Source organism: Staurois parvus, unplaced genomic scaffold, assembly GCF_062004578.1.
Source record: "Staurois parvus isolate SC_StPar_1 unplaced genomic scaffold, SC_StPar_1.0 ptg000671l, whole genome shotgun sequence".
Classification (NCBI taxonomy): domain Eukaryota; kingdom Metazoa; phylum Chordata; class Amphibia; order Anura; family Ranidae; genus Staurois; species Staurois parvus.
This window is the reverse complement of record NW_028318467.1, coordinates 2984192-3005674: the sequence shown is the minus strand read 5'-3', so window position 1 is coordinate 3005674 and position 21483 is coordinate 2984192. Positions and strand designations below refer to the sequence as shown.

At 42.1% G+C, this 21483-nt stretch overlaps 2 protein-coding genes across 2 annotated transcripts in view; both read left to right on the top strand.

Annotated features, from left to right (window-relative positions):
• Nucleotides 1–2832, top strand: part of LOC149447752 (CMP-N-acetylneuraminate-beta-galactosamide-alpha-2,3-sialyltransferase 4-like) — a 47917-nt gene extending 45085 nt beyond the window's left edge. Inside the window, exon 8 of the mRNA XM_089652081.1 lies at nucleotides 1599–2832. Within this exon, the coding sequence (XP_089508207.1) occupies nucleotides 1599–1685 (87 nt within the window). The 3' untranslated portion in view covers nucleotides 1686–2832. The remainder of the gene's footprint in view (nucleotides 1–1598) is intronic.
• Nucleotides 2833–7337: 4505 nt separating this feature from the next.
• The window catches only part of LOC149447751 (CMP-N-acetylneuraminate-beta-galactosamide-alpha-2,3-sialyltransferase 4-like), an 88993-nt gene continuing 74847 nt past the window's right edge, over nucleotides 7338–21483 (top strand). The window contains exon 1 of the mRNA XM_089652102.1: nucleotides 7338–8860. Coding sequence (XP_089508228.1) covers nucleotides 8851–8860 — 10 coding nt within the window. The 5' untranslated portion in view covers nucleotides 7338–8850. The remainder of the gene's footprint in view (nucleotides 8861–21483) is intronic.

Here is a 21483-nt window from a genome sequence, read left to right as displayed (position 1 = left end):
CATACACACATAAAAACAAAAGTATCCCCATGTATTCAAAGAGTGAGGCACTGTACCTTTTAAATGTGCATACATTCACTCATATAAGTGCATCCTCTAAATTGCATAAAGTACAATACGTTAAAAACCATGCAATCAAAATATCTTTTTTGTACCTTTTTTAACATTTTGCACTTTATACATATTTGGTGATTATTGCACTTTTGATGTGGTGGATGCACTTGGATGAATGAGTTCATGCACATTTAAATGTACAGTGCAGCACTTTTTCAATAGATGACTTGTTATCTGCTATCAGGATACTGTGCAGGCAGCTTTCATTTTACTTAAATTGATTTATTACCCGAGCACGGATATCCAAGTGTACAAAAGTAGCCCCATGCCATTATAATTTTGCTTCAAAATAATTGTTACCAGTCCCTCTCTCGAAAATCACTGGGGCCATAGCCTAGGGCCGCTAAGCCACTATGGGCTTTATGTGTCTAGGCATCTTTTTTCTTAAATTGTAGGCCTCATGCACACCGAACATTTCTACAGCTGCTTCTAGGAGCGTGAGGCTATTTATTTCCTGCCGTGCATGTTATCCCCTGTGTCTATACACAGATATGCTTTTTGCAGCATTTAGTGGCAGGGACTTTTAGTAGTGTACAAGTGCTGTTTGTTTCATTCCGAATCAAAATTCGAACAAAATTTTTGTTAGTCAGAGATTCAGATGTATCCGAATTTATAAATTACAATAGTAAGGAATTAAAACAAATCCGAAATAATGAAACACAATTTTGTCTGAAATTCAAATAAAATTTTAATCTAATTCTAAATTGAATTTGAAAACAAATTCAAAATATAAACATATTTCTGGCTATTGCTGATTTCCTTCAAAGACTATGTGTTTTAGTGTCAGAATATAGCCATCTTCTAAAATTCTAATTTCTAATAGATTAAAATACAGCAGAAAATAAAAGAATAGAATAGATTAGAAAAAAATAGAATAAAAATACTTTGAATCCATTGAAAAATTTTAATACACTTGAAAACAAACAAATAAAAGAAACACATTTTGTTATGAATGCAACAAAACAAAATTAGTAACTTAACAAATCGAACTGAAATGAAACAATTTTTTTCATTCTGCACGTGTCTAGCATTAGGAGGCAGGAAAAACCCATCGCCAGTGCATCCACAGAAGTAGAGTTTTGGCAGAAAAAATGCTTGACAATACAGATGAATGAATGTGCCTATCGTTAACATTCATTTAGATAAATGAATGTTAACGATAGGCACGTTCATTCATTTTAATGGCCAGAATAAACTATTATTCTGGCCAATTAAATGAATTAACACCGAAGCGCTTAATGCCTGTAAACGCACCTAAGTGCTTGTAAAAGTGTTAAACGCTTTTGCAAGCGTCTGGTGTTTTTTCTGCCGAAACTCTGCTCCCAGGAGGAAAGGCAGAGAAAGGAGAAAACGTACTGTGTGCATGAGGCCCAATGCTCAAAAAAAAACAACACATTTTTAATAAGTTAAAACAATCAACATCTCTACTTTTCTTTGGTCAAGCTTTCATTGGTTATTGGATATGGATAGTGTTTGTGTTTCAGAAATCTTCACACAAAATACCCCTGGAAGCAATCGCAATAAAAGGGCTTCTACAGCATAACGTGATTCAAAACCTGACCTACTTCTGAAGAATGCAATCTGGAAAAGAAAGTATTACCACATCCAAACCTACACCTGTTAGACCGAACAGCATCCAGAACCAGCTAACAAGACTACAAAGACTGAACTTGCATAAAAGGACAAGTTATTACTTCTAAATTGCTAAGGGGTGCACATTACTAGGTGCGAACAGGCTGTACTTCTGCTGTTTTCTTAATGATATTCAACATGCTTTATTGCAAGTAGTGCAAAATCTCACAAAGTTAGGCTGTGGCATATCACTCACTGCCAGGCGATCAGTTTCTTCCCAATAGGGGCTTAGTCATAAGCGAGGAGGACAATCTGTACAACTGCCAGGGGCTGTTGCAAACCCTTATATACACCTAGCGAAGTGACTGGCCTCAGGTGATAAGCAGAGATTAAACAAATCATCCTACATAAGTCGTACCTGTTTATCTACAGCCATCTTTCCCCTACATCCATTCAAAGTGCAGAATTTATACTGGATCTCTCAACTATGAAAAGCAGTGGGTGGAGAGCTGAAGTTACATCAGTGAGGAGAGCTCTGAGAGCTGATTGGAGGAAAGGAACACATTCCCCCTTCACACAGCACACAGGAACAGATCGGGTCTGTCAATCACAGGCTGTGCCATCCCGTCACCTTTTTTCTCGGTGTCAGGAAAACTTATTACAAGTGACTCATGTTTATAACAGAGGAAGGAGGCAGCAGACAGAAATGAAACTTAGTACTGTGGATTGAGACAAGCCCACTCTATAGAAAGATATTCTTTGTTCATATTTCATGTCTGAGGTTTACAACCACTTTGAAGAGGTGCACATGGAAGGCACTGGGCCTTGTTCCAAATCTGGACAAGGAAAAGTCAATATTCAGTCAGCCATGAGCTACTGATATAAAAAAAAAACCCCCATCAGGGTTTCGGTGTGGTATGTATGAATAAATGTAATGAGTCAGTGATGAGAACATGTTAAACGAGAGAGATCATGAAGTAATAAGAACTGGTTTATCTTGTACATATAGTAATGTAAACTTTATAATAATAACTACTGTCTCGCCGTTGTACTATCTTGATAATGTATTTATGCTGTCAGGGATATATAAAGAAGAAAAACTGGCTGATCTGAACATTCATTCCAGAATAAACATTTCTAACATTCCTTGACTTGGGGAAGTTGTTCCAGGAGAATGCTAGGCTGCAAGTGAACAAGAAACTTCTCCACACAAATTACACTTTACCCAAGCTTACTGGTCAATTTTGGCTGAGATACAAAAAAGGAAAACTAGATACTCAGAGCTTATCTCTACAAAACAACCATGTTACAAAAAAAATAGTTGTCAGTAAACAATAGACTCATTTTCATTTGGTTGAGTCCATTCTGTGAGGGAACTGTCTGCTGAACTTATGTTCTGATGTTCTTATCCTTTGATCTGATGCATATCCTATGCAGAGCGTACACAGACACAGCCCATTCTCCTCTATAGGTGGTCAGATGTAAATGGACCACCTGTTTGATTACACCCGACCGCCATCTGATCCTCCCAGACAGAGGGTAATGGATTCCCCCATCTGTCTGTTTTTAGCGGATCGGATTGAATGTAAACAGGTGTAAATGGACACGTCTGTTTACACCTGCTGCTCCATAGAGGAGAATGGAGGGTCTGATCGGACCGCTAGTGTGAAAGGGGCTTTCAGGAGGCGATGTTTTAATTTGTATAGATTTTTTCTTACTTAAGGTGTTGCCAGGACAGGAAGTTAGGGCAATTCTCCCTAGGTGTTTAACCACTCTCCACTTTTAAACAAAAAAGAATGTTTTGGCTTTAGATACATTTTAACCATTACTCTTTCCTCCCTCAATCCTCTTCTTTTTTTTTCTACTACCCTCATTACTCGCAATTGATTATTGTATATTACATTACAGTGGTATTAAACCCAAAACTGGGATATTTTACAGCTTACTATGAGGCATTAGATGTGGTGGCTGCATTATTTTTCTTTTTATTAGATCCTTTCCCTCAGTTTTCACCTGGTGATCTGACAATAACACACCTACTGTACTAGAGTGTCTACACTCTAGATGAAGATGCAAGAGACACCTTTAGACAGCTGCATTGTCAGTCTGAGGCAGGGTGGTGTTAAATGTACTAATGCATTTAGATACACTAACAAACTGACCCCAAACTCCAGCTAAAATTTTATAAGCAGTTACAGGAAACATTTTTTCATACATAAATAAAAGCTGACCACTGCAAGCACCCCTATCAAAATGTTAAATGGTTTGACTTAACCTCTTAACTGCTACATCTTCAGGACAGCTTGTTCTGTTGAAAAACATGACTTACTGGCCTGCTCACCAGGTGAAAATAAAACCAAAAAACCTAAATAAAAAACGAGTGCAGCCAAAACATCTATGGAATGGTAAGCTGCAATATATTAAATGTTTGCTTCTGGATTTAATACCACGTTTAGAATTTTATTAAAAAATATATATTTACACACAAAAATGAGCATGGGCAATTTATTACTGGATTATACCTACAACTTTCCTATAATGGCTTGTCGATCGCCTCACGTATGAGTATGGCGACAGTGGCTTGCCTGTGCTGGATCATGTATCCGATACGTGGTGTGGCTCTTGCAGGCAGGGGACATTCGTGCCTGCTGCCTCAGCTGTGCTGTGATTAGTCACAGCACAAGCCGGCCAGAGGGTCCCGGCCAATGACTGCTGGCCGTGACCCACTGATCGGTGAAGAAGAAGACATGTCAGAGCTTTGTGAATGTAAACACAGAGCTCTGTCCTGTCAGCAGGGTTGTGCCGGTTTTTGTTTACCTGCAAAGCAGGGTAAAAAAACTGGCACATCCCTTAGTAAAAACATCACACATATATTAAAACAATACACAAGTATTGTTAGGCACATAGTTAACACTTTGATTGCCCCTAGATGTTAACCCATTCCCAGCCAGTGTCATGAGTACAGGGTCAGTGTATATTATTAGCACTGATCACTGTATTAGTGTCACTGTAGATGTCAGTGGCTGTCAATTTTCACAAAATGTAAGTTAGTGTCAGATTGCCCGCCGTACTATCACAGTCCTACTATAAGTCGCTGATTGCCGCTATTACTAGTATAAAAGAAAAATAATAAATAAAAATTCCAGTATCTATACCATAATTTGTAGATGCTACAACTTTCACACAAACCAATCAATATACACTTACTGGGATTTTTTTTAACCAAAAATATGTGGCAGAATACATTTTGGCCTAAATTTATAAAGACATTTGATTTTTAAAATTTTTTGCTGATTATGTTTTATAGCAGAAAGTAAAAAATGTTGGGGTTTTTTTTGTACATTTTCGCTCTTTTTTCATTTATATTGCAAAAAAAATTAAAAGCCCAGTGGTGAGAAAATACCACCAAAAGAAAGCTCTATTTATGTGAAGAAAATGATATAAATTTAATTTGGGTACAGTGTTACATGACCGTGCAATTGACAGTGATGCAGTGCCAAATAGTAAAAGATGGCCTGGTCATGATGAGAGTACAAATCTACAAGAGGGAAAGTGGATAATGCACCATTAACTATAGATTAAATTCTTTGCAAGGTTCCCTAAAACCTGAAAATTATTCCAAAGCTTCCAGGGTAAAAAGTTGAGAGAGGCTTTGAAAGTATTCTTGTGTCCATGCAGAGCAAAGCATAGGCTCAAACACATACAAACATTTGTACTATACATTTTCTATTATGACTTATATACCGTATAGGGAAATTTGTAGCATTTGTAAAAAGTGAAGGGGCACATCCTCAATATTAAAAGTAAAGAAGGAAGAAACACCTGCTTTAGAAAAAATAGATGAGGAACTACAAAAAAAATACTCCGAAAACAAAACACAAAAATAATCAGAATTAATTCAACCAACTGCTGTATGAATTTTAGTATACCAAATAGTATGCCACTATATACACTAAAGAGTCCTATTCATAAAAAGTTTTCACACGAGGTTCACACGTTGAATTCAATTGGAAAATGTGAATCCTGAGTGAAAGTTGTGTATATCTTTTGTGAAAATACACAGTATATAAATATACCTCTGGAAAACTGAAAATTAACTTACTTCTAAGTCAAAATTTGTATGTCTTGAGCCACAGCTATGGCTGTCTCAATTGGTTTTAGTATTGTTTAAAGGAAAAGTATCAGATACATAAAATAAAACAAACAAATCTTCTTACTTACATCCATGCTGCAGCTTCAGTGTCGAGATGCAGCTGTCCCATGTTGGCTCTAAGACCAAAAACAGTGTGATCGAATGACTGCTGATTTGTCAATTCTCTGTCTGACTGTTAGTCACTTCTCTCTGCTTCTCCAGTGCTCACTGGTGCATGTGGTGGGGGAGGGGGTGAGAGTGGCTGGCTCCTGTTTTCCACTGTGCCCTGAAAAGCAGAGCCAGCAGTCAGCCAGGTGGATCCTGACAATGTTGTTGGGATCCTACCAGAGCATGGCTCCATTCTGCCCTGTAACTCTGGATCACAGGAAAACAAAAGTAAGTGCACTCCTGTGACCGAAGACAGAAGTATGGCTGGAAAAATCTTTTGCCATACTTCTCCTTCAAATGTCCTTTTATCCACAAACAATTTTATATTTTGTCATTAACAAAAATGCGCAACAAACTGTATTTTACCAAAACAGATGAAGGGATAACATTTGTAAAAAATGCAGGGATTAGCATGGTAGCTTTAAAATACCCCCCTCAACTTCTACAAATTTTAAAACTGTAGTAGAAAAGCAGAGGGCTTTTTTTGGACTAACTGAATAAGGTTAAAAAGTTAAAGTAGAACTGTAAGCAAAACTTTTTTTTTTTATTTGGATAGAGTAAGGGAGAGTTTTAACCCCTGTCAATTTTTTACAGATGTGCCCCACTGGGGAGATCTACAGTATCTTCCTCTCCTACAGCAGAAACAGGAAGTGAGAGGAAATCCCTGCCAACCCCCCAGGTCTCCAGAGCTAGTTTCCCCTCTATTACTATTATGGGGACAACCCAAAATTGGGGATTCTCTTTTACTTTAACAAGTAACTAGTAAACAAGACAAATAGAGAGAGTGAATCTGCCTAACAGAGGCACAGACAGCAATAAAAACCTAACAGGTATCCTAATCCATTTCCACTCCATTATCCAAATCTAAAAACAAAAAATTAATTTTGCTTTCAGTTATACTTTTACACTGATTTGTTATTACAAAAAGCAAAAGAAAACCACATAACCATTAAATTCTATGGAACTCTTCACACCAGTCAGTTGTGGGTCAATGGCATTTTTAAAAGTGCTGCATGCTGCATTTTTGGTGTGTGTTTAAAACCACACTAAAAACCTCCCCACTGAAATGTACTAAAAACACATAACAACTGCAGTCATAGTTGCGTTTCTAGTGCATTTTTTGGTTTATGTTGATGTCATTCAACCAGAAAATGCACAGAAAACACGTCAGAAAGGCATATGAGTTTTTACAACGGTATTGCAATGCAGCAGTGTGAAAGCAGACTTAGTAGGATATTAAAAATCCGTAAATGGTGGGACGCGAGCGGTGCCAATGTGGGTTGATGTACCCCTAGATCACCTCACATTGGAGGCTCATGTGCGGCTCACAGAGTATGCACCAGGGAGCCTGGTGATCTGTGTGAATCCCGGACACAGCGGATCACATTACCTCTGTGTCTGGTTGATCACATGGTCTTGTACTATGTGACTGCTGTGTCCAATCAGAGCAATCACATTGTAAACAATAGAAACTAAAAGTTAACATCAGTTCTCTCTCAGTTTTCACAGAGATTGGCTGTGAGAGCAGAGAGAACCGTTGCTGCAGCCTGTGAGTGTACAGCTGCATGTCACATTGCATGTACACTCACAGACCGCAGTGCCAGCCTGCCCACTGCCACAAGTGCAGTAACAATAAAGAGTGCAGCCACCCCCTTTTACATGTCCCAGTGTTACCTGTGCTTACAGTAACACTGCCATACACCATACCAACATCCTGATCACCGCCATTCGCCATACTAACTCCTGATCACTGTCATACACTATGCCAGTGTCTTGATCACTGCCACATCATACCAGCATCCTGATCACCACCATACACCATATCAGCGTCTTGATCACCACCATACCAGAGTCCCAATCACCACCATACCAGCATCCCAATTAACACCATACCCCATACCAGTGTCCTGATGACCACCATACACCATACCATACCAGCGTCCTGATCACCACCATACACCATACCATACAAGAGTCCTGATCACCACCATACATCATATCAGTGTCCTGATCACTACCATACATACTACTAGAGTCATGATCACCGCCATACCAGCGTCCCAATCACCACCATACCAGCGTCCCAATCAACACCATACCCCATAACAGCGTCCTGATGACCACCATACACCATACCAGCGTCCTGATCACCACCATACATACTACCTTGATCACTGCCATACCAGCGTTCCAATCATCACCATACTCCATACCTGCATCCTGATTACCGCCATACCATACCAGCGTTCAGATCACCACCATACACCATACAATTGTAGCACTTTGCTGTACAAATCTACAGAGAAACCACAAAGTCACATTCCCTGTAGTTTTTGGACTAATTTTTCTTGTAGTGACAAGATGACCTGTGCAAACCTCTATAAAACAGTCGCTTAGTAGTCATCAACACTCCATAAATGACGTCCAAAATAATTAATGGAGAAAACACAGAAATCAGAGACAAAATACTGATGTATTTGGACCACATAGGATCTTTTTGTCAAGATAAGTAGTGACTTGCTATCCTCTCCCTTTTGGCTTGTGAAATCCTAGCCATGCATAATAATAATAATGGTATGAGATGTAGTGTACAGTGTGAGTTATACGTTGACATACTGTAGATATGTAAATATGCACTGTTAATACAAGAAATATTTTAATAAATGTTATCTATTCAAATGATAATCATAAGATTCTAGGCATGGGTGTGGTAATGTATTGAGGTCAGGGAGTGTATAAATGACAACACACAACATTTAACTGCAGATCCTCTTGAGGCAGCAATGGTAAGTATATACAGCTGCTTATAACATTTACATCCTAACATCCTGCACCTTCCTCGGATCACTGCTCTCCGCAAGAACATGGCTCCAGGTAACGTTTTTAAAATTGTTTTACATGTTACACTGTAGGTGTTTCACAGCCTTTAACAGCTTGGAGAGAATGATTGTTTGGGAGTTTATCTATAACTGGTGCAATTGTAAGGTTATAATACTACATCCTGTATACCTAATGTTACTATTTTGGACTTATCAGCATACAAAAGAGAGAATTCTTTATAAAATAATGTATCATTTGGGACAAGAGGTTTCCCAGTAACTAAAATATGAGCTATTCAAATGAGCTGCTATCTATTCCCAAGACCATCAAGTGCTTTGTTATGTCCTCTTTTCTGTTGTAACGGGGGCAAATACCCTTTTTGTCCTGGTGAACAAAGAGTATGATGAAACAGTTAAATTTCAGCCCAAATTCCTTTTTGGACTCAAACAGAAAGTGAAAGAATTAGAACTTCTGATGTGAAGGTACAATATATATATGTAAATCACTGTGTAAATTGACAATGTTATATAAGTACTTGTAATAAATTAACATAAAAAAATAACTAAATAAACCTCTGCATGGTTTTATTGCTGTATCTGTCCCTTTTGGGGAGACTTCTCATTTCCTCTGTTAGAACAGGAAGCAACAGACACATTCTTTAGTGAGGACACAGACAACAATAAAACACAAATTTTATATAGCGGGACAGAGTCTAAGCCATTGTCAGGTTTTATTTGCTGTCTATATCCCCTAGGGCAGTGGTCGGCAAGCCGCGGCTCGCGAGCCACATGCGGCTCTTTACACGCTTTAATGCGGCTCTTGTGTGCCGGGCGCCCGCTCCCCTCCCTCCTCTCAGGCGGCAGGGACTCTGCAGCGTGATCCAAAAATAAAACAGCCAGGGCAGCGCGCTCAAATGCAATGATTGGCCAGTCTCGCTGCCACTCACATCCTGATAGCCAGTGATTGGCTGTCAGGATGTGTGTAGGCGGGGCAGCGTGACGAACGTGAGAGGAGCTAGGCTCCTCTCACAGTCCGCCCTGAAGACCAGAACGGCGCGGGAACACGGCGAGAGGAACACGTGGAGCAAAGGTAAGTGAATTGACACAGGGGGGACTTGGCTTACTACTTGCTACTTACTTACTACTACTATATGAGGGATGAATTAATATGGGGGATGAATTACTATAGGGGGGATGAATTACTATGGGGGATGAATTACTATAGGGGGGATTAATTACTATGGGGGATGAATTACTATATGGGGGATGAATTACTATGGGGGATGAATTACTATATGGGGGATGAATTACTATATGGGGGATGAATTACTATATGGGGGATGAATTACTATATGGGGGATGAATTACTATAGGGGATGAATTACTATGGAGGATGAATTACTATATGGGGGATTAATTACTATATGGGGGATTAATTACTATATGGGGGATGAATTACTATATGGGGGATGAATTACTATGGGGGATGAATTACTATGGGGGATGAATTACTATATGGGGGATGAATTACTATATGGGGGATGAATTACTATATGGGGGATGAATTACTATGGGGGATGAATTACTATATGGGGGGATGAATTACTATATGGGGGGATTAATTACTATATGGGGGATGAATTACTATATGGGGGATGAATTACTATAAAAACTTATTGAAACTAAAAACAGTGTACCATCCTATGTATTTTCAGTTTTAAAAATGTGGCTCTCAAAATAAATTTCAATCGTGGTTTTGGCGAGATTTGGCTCAGTTGAAAAAAAAGGTTGCCCACCACTGCCCTAGGGTAGTAAAGCAAAGGCAAGCAGTCCACAGCTGCAAAGGTTACCAAAGGTAGGAAAGTACATAGCGCTTTACGAGGTTGTAACCTCTTACATATACCCAGTGAAGTGACTAGCCTTGGGTGGTAGACAGAGATGAAACAAATAATCCTACACAAGTTGCACCCATTTATCATCAGCCCTCTCTTCTCTAGAACTGTTCAAAGTGCAGAATTTATACAGCTTGTCTGAGCTTTCAGAAAGCAGGGATCTGAAGTTACATACTGTAGAGATCAGTGAGAGCTGACGGGAGGAAAGAGTCACACACCCCTTCACACAGCACACAGGAGCAGAGCTGAGGCTGTCAATCACTGGATGTGTACTGTACCTAACTCCCCTGTCACCCATTTTCTCCTGGTGTGAGAAAAACTTGTCAGAAGTCACTCATGTCGATAGCAGAGCATTGAGGCAGTAAATAGAAATATCACTTAGTGCTTTGAACAGAGACCAGTACACACTATAGAGGGATGAGCTTTGTTCATATTTATGGCAGAGGTTTACAACCACTTTAATTTAGACATCACAAGTAGAACTGAAAAACGAAAATGATATACAGTCAGGTCCATAAATATTGGGACAGCGACACAATTCTAACATTTTTGGCTCTATACACCACCACAATGGATTTGAAATGAAACAAACAATTTGTACGTTAACTGCAGACTGTCAGCTTTAATTTGAGGGTATTTACATCCAAATCAGGTGAACGGTGTAGGAATTACAACAGTTTGCATATGTGCCTCCCACTTGTTAAGTGACCAAAAGTAATGGGACAATTCGCTTCTCAGGTGTGTGTTATTCCCTCATTATCCTAATTACAATGAGCAGATAAAAGGTCCAGAGTTCATTTCAAGTGTGCTATTTGCATTTGGAATCTGTTGCTGTCAACTCTCAAGATGAGATCCAAAGAGCTGTCACAATCAGTGAAGCAAGCCATCATTAGGCTGAAAAAACAAAACAAACCCATCAGAGAGATGGCAAAAACATTAGGCGTGGCCAAAACAACTATTTGGAACATTCTTAAAAAGAAGGAACACTCCGGTGAGCTCAGCAACACCAAAAGACCTGGAAGACCATGGAAAACAACTGTGGTGGATGACCGAAGAATTCTTTCCCTGGTGAAGAAAACACCCTTCACAACAGTTGGCCAGATCAAGAACACTCTCCAGGAGGTAGGTGTATGTGTGTCAAAGTCAACAATCAAGAGAAGACTTCACCAGAGTGAATACAGAGGGTTCACCACAAGATGTAAACCATTGGTGAGCCTCAAAAACAGGAAAGCCAGATTAGAGTTTGCCAAATGACATCTAAAAAAGCCTTCACAGTTCTGGAACAACATCCTATGGACAGATGAGACCAAGATCAACTTGTACCAGAGTGATGGGAAGAGAAGAGTATGGAGAAGGAAAGGAACTGCTCATGATCCTAAGCATACCACCTCATCAGTGAAGCATGGTGGTGGTAGTGTCATGGCGTGGTCATGTATGGCTGCCAATGGAACTGGTTCTCTTGTATTTATTGATGATGTGACTGCTGACAAAAGCAGCAGGATGGATTCTGAAGTGTTTCGGGCAATATTATCTGCTCATATTCAGTCAAATGCTTCAGAACTCATTGGACGCCTCTTCACAGTGCAGATGGACAATGGCCCAAAGCATACTGCAAAAGCAACCAAAGAGTTTAAGGGAAAGAAGTGTAATGTTATGCAATGGCCAAGTCAATCACCTGACCTGAATCCGATTGAGCATGCATTTCACTTACTGAAGACAAAAGTGAAGAGAAAAATGCCCCAAGAACAAGCAGGAACTGAAGACAGTTGCAGTAGAGGCCTGGCAGAGCATCACCAGGGATGAAACCCAGCGTCTGGTGATGTCTATGCATTCCAGACTTCAGGCTGTAATTGACTGCAAAGGATTTACAACCAAGTATTAAATAGTGAAAGTTTGATTTATGATTATTATTCTGTCCCATTACTTTTGGTCCCTTAACAAGTGGGAGGCACATGTGCAAACTGTTGTAATTCCTACACCGTTCACCTGATTTGGATGTAAATACCCTCAAATTAAAGCTGACAGTCTGCAGTTAAAGCACAACTTGTTCATTTCATTTCAAATCCATTGTGGTGGTGTATAGAGCCAAAAATGTTAGAATTGTGTCAATGTCCCAATATTTATGGACCTGACTGTAATTGCGTGTCAGTAATTAATATTCCTGTACATTCAGAAATATCATTGTAGAGGGCTATTTAAGGAGTAACAACAATAGGTCACAGCTTACAGTTAGTCTGGCTGAAAAAAGGCAAAAGTCCATCTAGTTCAACCATAGAGAAAAAAAAAAAGTAATAATCCTATACCCATAGTTGATCCAGAGGAAGGCAAAAAACCCAGCAAAGCATGATCCAATTTGCTCCTGCTGGGAAAAAAATCCTTCCTGATCCCCCGAGAGGCAATCGGATATTCCCTGGATCAACTTTACCTATAAATGTTAGTATCCACTTATATTCTGTGTATCTAAGAAAGAATTCAGGCTTGTGATTATAAAAATGTATACACCAAAAACAAAGTAAAAAATTATCAAATGTAATACAACATACAGGGATGTTAAAGGATAAGTTCTCCTTTGCAGGTAAAAAAATGTGCATTTATTATTTTTGTCCAAAGGAGCCTGGAAAGCATTGCACCAGCGATCTAAATAAACCCTAGTAGAAAAAAATGATGGGGCTTTGAAGGTACCATACCATTATGGGTATAACAATGCATAATCATAAACAATGGATAAAATAGATCATATTTTATTATGACATTATAAAAAAAACACACAAAGTGGTAAGCAAGACAAACACCAATGTAGGCATATACAAAATATAAAGAGATAATAGTGGGCAAAGACTCTGGCTCGGGACGTGAGAACATCACGGGCAAGAATCCTAAACCCTATTGATACCATCAAAAGAACTGATCATCATCAAACTGGTAAAACGATTACGGACATGAAAGGTATGAAAAATGTTGGTAATTAGTGTGTCACAAGTTAGCCTGCAGCCTCTTGTTTGTTTGTCTTACCTCCTTGCTGTTCTTTCACATGTGCTGTCTGAGCTCCCCTGTATTCCTCTGAGAATCTGTTCATGTATATCTGTGTACTGACCCCGGCTTGTCCCTGACATTCCTCCTATATTGTCTATCCGTGTACCGACCTCGGCTTCGTTCCTGACATTGCCTCACTTCCGCCTGTCCTGACCTCGGCTAGCCTTCTGGATCTCCTGAGTCTACTCCCATTGTACTCTGCTCCTGCTAGCGGTCTCTTCTACCTCAGCTGGGTGTACCTGGGGGCCGCGACCTGGTCTCAGCCTGCTGCAAGTCCATCCCCACCATCAGGGGCTCTGGTGAACAAGCAGGCTGGGGCTTAGACTCCGCGCCCTGGGGAACCCCAAGCTGTGGATTAAGAGCTCACTACCACAGGTGCTGACAGTTTGCTCAGGCCATGAGCTCCTCGGAGACACCGCAGCCTCTCCTAGAACAACTTCAGGGCTTGGTGCAAAGAGTCGATGTCCAGCAGGCCTATCAAGAACAGATGATGCATTATCTGCAGAAACTCTCCTCCCGGGGAGCGGGGTCCACTTCCTCATCCCCTGCTTCGGCTTCGGTTTCGGGCCCTGCTCCGGCTCCTGCTGTTCCACCTTCTGCTGTTCCCTCTGTGGAACCCCATCCTTCGAGACTCCAGCTGCCTCCACTACCTCACTTTTCTGGTGATCCCAAGGTCTGTCGAGGCTTCATCAATCAGTGCTCGATTCATTTTGAGCTAGCAGCCGATCATTTCCCTACCGATCGTTCTAAGGTGGCATACATGATCTCCCTCCTTTCAGGTGAAGCACTGGCTTGGGCCTTGCCACTGTGGGAGCGTCAAGACCACACTATCTCCAGTCTCCCAGCCTTCCAGCAAGCTTTCCAGAAAACGTTTGATTTGCCCAGTAGGACTTCATCTGCTGCAGAAGCCCTTCTTTGGCTACGCCAAGGTAGCATGACGGTTGGTCAGTATGCAGTCCGGTTTTGCACCTTGGCTTCAGAACTTGCTTGGAATGATGAGGCCCTTTCTGCAACCTTTTGGCAGGGTTTAGCGGATCGGGTTAAGGATGAATTAGCCGGAAGACACATACCCACCATCCTGGATGAGTTGATTGCTCTTCGCATCCAAATTGATGTCCGCTTCCAGGAACGAGATCTGGAAAAGTCTGGTCCACGTCACTCCCAAGTGGGTTTGTTTGCTCCTGTTTCCCAAAAATTCCTTGTACCACCTACCTCTGCAGCTGGGTTGACTTCCGAGGAACCAATGCAGCTAGGCCGAACACGCCTCACTCCACAGGAGCAATCGCGTCGCGTAAGACTTGGTCTATGCCTTTACTGTGGGGCTAAGGCTCATGCTATTAAGTCTTGTTCAGTCCGACCGGGAAACGCCCGGGTCTAGGTCACTTTGAGGGAGTCGATCTAGACCAGAACCTGAACTCCGCTTCCTTCCCTCAAATTGTTATGCCTGTCTCCATCCATTGGGCTCTGAACTCATACCAGATGAAAGGAAAATCCTTCTGCGCTCAATGGAAATCAAACCTGTTTTGTTTAGCTGCTGTCACTCAACTCTTAACCACCAAGTTATATCAAATAAACAAATTTAAATAGTGAAGCTCTTAAACCATAAATCATGTGCTACTTGTACTCAATTCCAAATAAAAATAATCAATATATCATTCCTTATAATGTGCTGTGACACCTCCTTATTACAGAAGGAGTAAAAAACGTGCTATTAAATTAACACACATAGTGATGTTCCTATAAAGTGACATAACACACATTGTGATACTCTTATAAAGTGCATATAGGTATCTTAAAGACCTAAAGTGTGTAAATTGAGTAAATCAAAGTGATAAATGCATATGCTTAAAAAAAAAAAAATGTGAACACCAAAATTAATTAATCTGCTAAAAACAGACAATATATAGATTATAAGTGTCCAATAATCCGTGCACCACACTTAATGAAATAATTACTGTTTGATATTCAAACAGACAACTAATAAATCATAAGTGCAAAACAGTCTGTGCATGTGCTGCTGTGTGTTCAGCTCAAACGTGTTCCACTTCTAGTGAAAATTGAATCCTCCAAACGGCAGCAATGCCTGCTCACCTCCCCTCCTAGACCCAACAGGGCCAAACAGCAGTTTCCACCTCAGTGGTATCTCCTCTCTTGGCCAGCTCCTCCTTAATGCGTTTCTCCTCCTGTGTCACCGGCCCGCCATGGCTGCTCCTGTCACCTCACACCGCGTCCACCGGCTGACAGAGCTGCACCACCAGCTCAGCAAAGGGGCCGAAGAGATTCTCTCAGTGGGCGGGCACTTTTTTCATTTTTCAGCCTTTTTTCTTGGAGGTAGACGCTTCTTCTTTGGGAGTGGGGGCCGTCCTGCTCCAAATGCATGATGGTAAACTCCGTCCTTGTGCCTTCTTCTCTAAGAAATTTTCGGATGCTGAAAAGAATTACACTATCGGTGATCGGGAATTACTGGCGATAAAGCTGGCACTGCAGGAATGGCGACATCTGCTGGAGGGATCCCCACATCGCATTCTGGTTTACACACTGATCATAAGAACCTCCAGTATCTCTAGTCCACCCAGCGTTTGAATCACAGACAAGCACGATGGGATCTCTTCTTTGCCATTTAATTTTGACATTACCTTTCGGCCCGGTTCAAAAAATGCCCGTGCAGATGCCTTGTCTAGATCATTTGACAGTGCTGATTCTGAATGTCATATTGAATCAGAACCTATCATTTCTGCCAATCGGATCCTAGCCACCACTCATCTTCAGCCTAAACGCATCCCACCCAGAAAGACTTTTGTGGTCCCCGCCCTTCATCCAAAGCTACTCAAATGGGCACACGACTCTAAACTTTCTGGACATCCTGTGGTACTACGCACCTGTGCCTTCCTGCAGTGTCATTACTGGTGGCCCTCACTGTGAAAGGCTGTTGAAGAATATGTCCAGGCTTGTGCCATTTGTGTGCAATCTTAGTCCTCCACGTCTGCTCCAGCAGGTTTCCTTTTACCTTTACCGGTTCCAGATGAGCCTTGGCGTTGCATTTCCATGGACTTTATTTCTGAACTACCCCCTTCTGCTGGTTCCACTGGACAGGTTTCTAAAATGTGCCACCTAACTCCACTTCCGGGACTTCCTCCGGCTGTTACGTTGGTCTCCACCTTCATTAAGGAGATTTTCCGTCCTCACGGTATGCCCTCTCACATCATTTCAGATAGAGGGGTTCAATTTACAGCTCACTTCTGGAGGGCTCTAGCCACATCCTTCGGAGTCGAGTTGGACTTCTCTTCAGCCTTCCATCCGCAGTCTAATTGCCAAACCGAAAGAGTCAACCAAAACGTGGAACGCTATATTTGTGCCTTCATTTCGGCCCATCAGGATGATTGGGTAGACCTTCTACCATGGGCTAAGTTTGCCCTTAATAACCATGCCAGTGCCAGTACTGGCGAGTCCCCCTTTTTCACGGTGTATGGTCATCATCCTTCGGTGCCATTTCCTGTTCCTATCTCTTCTACGGTTCCTGCGGCTGCAGATAAACAATGATCCTTCAATTCCATCTGGGCAGAGGTTTCCAAGAATTTACATCTGGCAGCTTCAAAGTACAAAACGGCTGCAGATCGTCATCGCCGCGTAAGTCCCAAATTCCTCCCTGGTGACAAGGCTTGGCTCTCTACCAAGAATATCCGTCTATGAGTACCCTCTATGAAATTTGCTCCTCGTTTCATTGGTCCATTTACCATTCTCCGCCAGGTCAATCCTGTTGCTTTCAAACTGCGCCTCCCTTCACATCTGAGAATCCCTAATGTTTTCCATGTTTCTCTTCTGAGACCCTATATTATCAACAGGTTTTCCCGTCCTCATCGTTATCCTTCCCCAATAGCGAGTACTTCGGATCAGTATGTAGTCAAGCAAATCTTGGATTCTAAGTTCATCAGAGGGAAGCTTTTGTATCTTATTGACTGGAAGGGATATGGTCCTGAGGAGAGGTGTTGGATTCCTTCTGCTGATGTTTCTGCTCCCCGTCTGGTGGAATTTTTTCATCGGAAGTTTCCTCTTAAGCCTGGCCCTAAAAAAGTGGGGAGACCTCGTAAGAGGGGGGGTACTGTCACAAGTTAGCCTGTAGCCTCGTTTGTTTGTCTCACCTCCTTGCTGTTCTTTCACATGTGTGTTTCTCTGTGCTCACCTGTGGGCGTCGTCTGCTATTCCCTGGGTTTTATGCGCTTCCCTTTCATCACTTCCTGGCCCGCCTCCTAGCTGGCCTGTCTATTTAAGACATGCTCAGTCTGTCTCACTTTGCCTGAGCAACATTTGTTGTCTGAGCTCCCCTGTGTTCCTCTGAGAATCCGTTCTAGTATATCTGTGTACTGAACGCGGCTTGTCCCTGACATTCCTCCTATATTGTCTATCCGTGTACCGACCTCGGCTTCGTTCCTGACATTGCCTCTCTTCCGCCTGTCCTGACCTCGGCTAGCCTACTGGATCTCCTGAGTCTACTCCCATTGTACTCTGCTCCTGCTAGCAGTCTCTTCTACCTCAGCTGGGTGTACCTGGGGGCCGCGACCTGGTCCCAGCCTGCTGCAAGTCCATCCCCACCATCAGGGGCTCTGGTGAACAAGCAGGCTGGGGCTTAGACTCCGTGCCCTGGGGAACCCCAAGCTGTGGATTAAGAGCTCACTACCACAGGTGCTGACATAGTGGAAATATCTAAATGAATATAGAATACCCAAATGATGGACCATTGGGTGTAATTTGAGAAGGGTGGCAATTCCACTAGAAACCAAAATTGCTTTTCCATAAACTTTAATCTAAAACTGGATCATCAAAAGAACTGACACGTTTCGTGGGATGTGACCCACTCTTCAGGGAAAGTGGAAAAACTGAGCAACAATGCCAGTCGATGATAGCACTCTCTTCAATAGCAGCACCTGATGTACATGAAGATCAGTAGTGATTGGATACATAAAGGGAGATTTTCTGAGCACCGGGGAGGGAGCCACCAGTCCGAGAATACCTCAGATCAAATTGGGTAGCAAATGTCAAGCCGTTGTTCATTCCAGATGAAAAAAGTATAGTGACCAACTGTTATAGGTTGGTGAATAAACATCTGTCTTGGTTTCTCCTGTGCAGTGAAGAGGCAGAAATGTTAAGGAGGTTAAAATCAGACAAAAAAGGGCACAATTTGCCCAAACAGTTGCCCCAGTGTAGTCCTTGTAGGCAGTCATTCACAGAATACTGTAAATGAATGACACGGCCGTGTGGGCATCCTGCATGGCCGCACTGTTTTCAAATCTGACAGATAGTACAGGGAGCAGGCCATTATCCTTTATGGAGTGGCACGTGTAAACGGACATGTGTCCATTTATACCCGCCGATATCAGATAAAGAGGGACGGATGGGGATCCAATTCCCCTTCCATCCGTCACATCAGATGAATACAGGCAGACGGTCCGTTTTCATCCGACCGCCCATTGAGAGCAGCAGCGGAGCAGACACAGAGCTGTCATCCACTTGTTCAGTGGGGATCAGCAGAGAGATCCCCTAAACACCACCACAATTCAATTGCGATTTGAAAACACGCTGTGAAAATGTGCATTTTGTGAAAATGTGAAAATGGCACCTGAAAACACGGGACATTTTTGCTGTGTTTGAGGTGCATTTTTCCATGCGACAAACACGCCGCGATCATTCAAGCATAATCGCAGGATGCCAAAAAAAGTTTTGTTCCACATCGCCATCGAATCAAATGAGTGGTCAGAAGCTCTTTGTAAGAAATAAATGGATAATGCCCGCCGTGCTGGATCTCTGGTCGTGCAGGTTTTCACAATAGGTATTATGTCCCTGAGGAACCACTGCTGTGGGGGGGGGGGGGGACTTTGTAGAAAATGAGACAGTTGTAGCTGTCTCCAGTGGTCCAACATCAGAACCTCCCGGCCCGAAGATAAGTGAGAGAAGTTGCCCCACTCCTTATCAGATAAGTCCCTTGCAATAAGCTGTTATTAGCCCATGCCGGAAATGTTCTGAGTGCATCCAGCGAGAAACGTTGGGTGAGTTAATACAGGGTCCAGTGGAAAGGGATAACTGCTGCTGCCCACTGAGTTAAAATATCCAGATAGTTCCCTCAATGTGGGTCCTTTCAGTGGATGTTTTTGAAGAGAAAGAATTGTGATTTGGCCTAACCAAGAAAGTCTCTTCAAAGGAACCAGTGAATCGTCTTGTGAATCGACATTGTTTAAATGCCCCATGTTTGTGCCAGTAAATGACTCATGCTATATGAATGGCTGTGTAAAATGCACCAGGATCTGGCAATTCCACCCCTCCCGTCTTTTGATCTGGTCAAAATGTCTCTGCTAATGCACAGTCATTTACCCTGCCAAACATAGTGGGTAAACTCAGTCCTAAGCGAGCGAAAATATGCCCAAGGAATATGAACAGAGTTTGGTGCAAATCCAAGATTCTCGGCATCACATTAATTTTTAACACATTGCAGCGTCTGAACCAGGACAATGCTAACTTTTCCAGGAAAACAAATCCTTACAGATTAAAAAAATCAGGAAAATCGGGAGAAAATGAAGTTTAAAGGTCAAACAAAATAGCAGGGATGTAAGTGCCCAAATATTCAACGCTTGAAGGGCCCACTTAAAGGGAAAAGTAGGGCGCAATGCTCTAACTGTATCCTTTGGCAAGTTGACATCCAAGGCCTCTGATTATTATTTTAAGTTTTGCTTTAAAGTTTGATACATCTCCAATTATTATCAATAATGGAAGTGAAACAATTGGACTTATAAATATAAAAGAGCAAATCAACCGTATGAGCAACTTTATGATGATAACCACGGACTCTAAGATCAGTGATGTCAGGGTTTTTGTGGATGTGCAGCAAAAAAGGTTTGAGGGTAAGCACAAAAATCAAAGGAGCCAGAGGACAGCCCTAGAGGGTGCCATTATAAATTAGAAAAGAAGTTGAGTCAGTGTTATTAATCCTAACCGTAGCATGGTGTGGCATACAGCGCCTGGATCCATAAGCACACAGAATTGGGAAGTCCCATCTGTGTAAAGGCAGCATGCATAAACATCCAATGCACCCAGTCAAAGGCTTTTTTGGCGTCTGTTGACAGTAAAAGTAATGGGGTGGATGTGCTCTTGGCCCTAGAGATACCATTCAGTCACATGCCTCTTGTGTGGAAATAAATCCCACTTGATCAGGGGCAATGATCTGCTGTAGAATTGGGCTGGGTCGGTTGGCCAGAATTTAAAAAAAAAATTGAGATTGCAATCGGCGCAGTACAGACGTCTTTTTGGCAACTTGACCATGCAGTTAATTTTTGCTCGAATATCGTCGTATTCTGCTCCTTCAAACAACCTGTGTGTCAGGAATGCTCTCAGCACTGGTGGTGGGACTCGCCTGCCGTGTGGGCTGCAGTACCAGAGCTGACCAGCGGGTGCTCTCAGCACTGGTGGTGGAACTCACCTGCCGTGTGGGCTGCAGTACCAGAGCTGACCAGCGGGTGCTCTTAGCAGCCAGAAGCTCACAATCAGCCAAACCTGGGGCTGATTACAGAAAGGTGTATATAAGGCATGACCAGGCCTGTGCTCTGGGCCTTGGTGTATGGTTTCCCATGAGCCTCTGTACCTGTATCCTGTGTTCCTGCTTCGTTGCTGACCCGGCTTGATCCTGATCTCTGTTGACCGTCTCCTGTTCTGACTACTGGCTCATCCCTGACTATTCTTCTGCCTACTCCTATGCTGTTTGACCTCC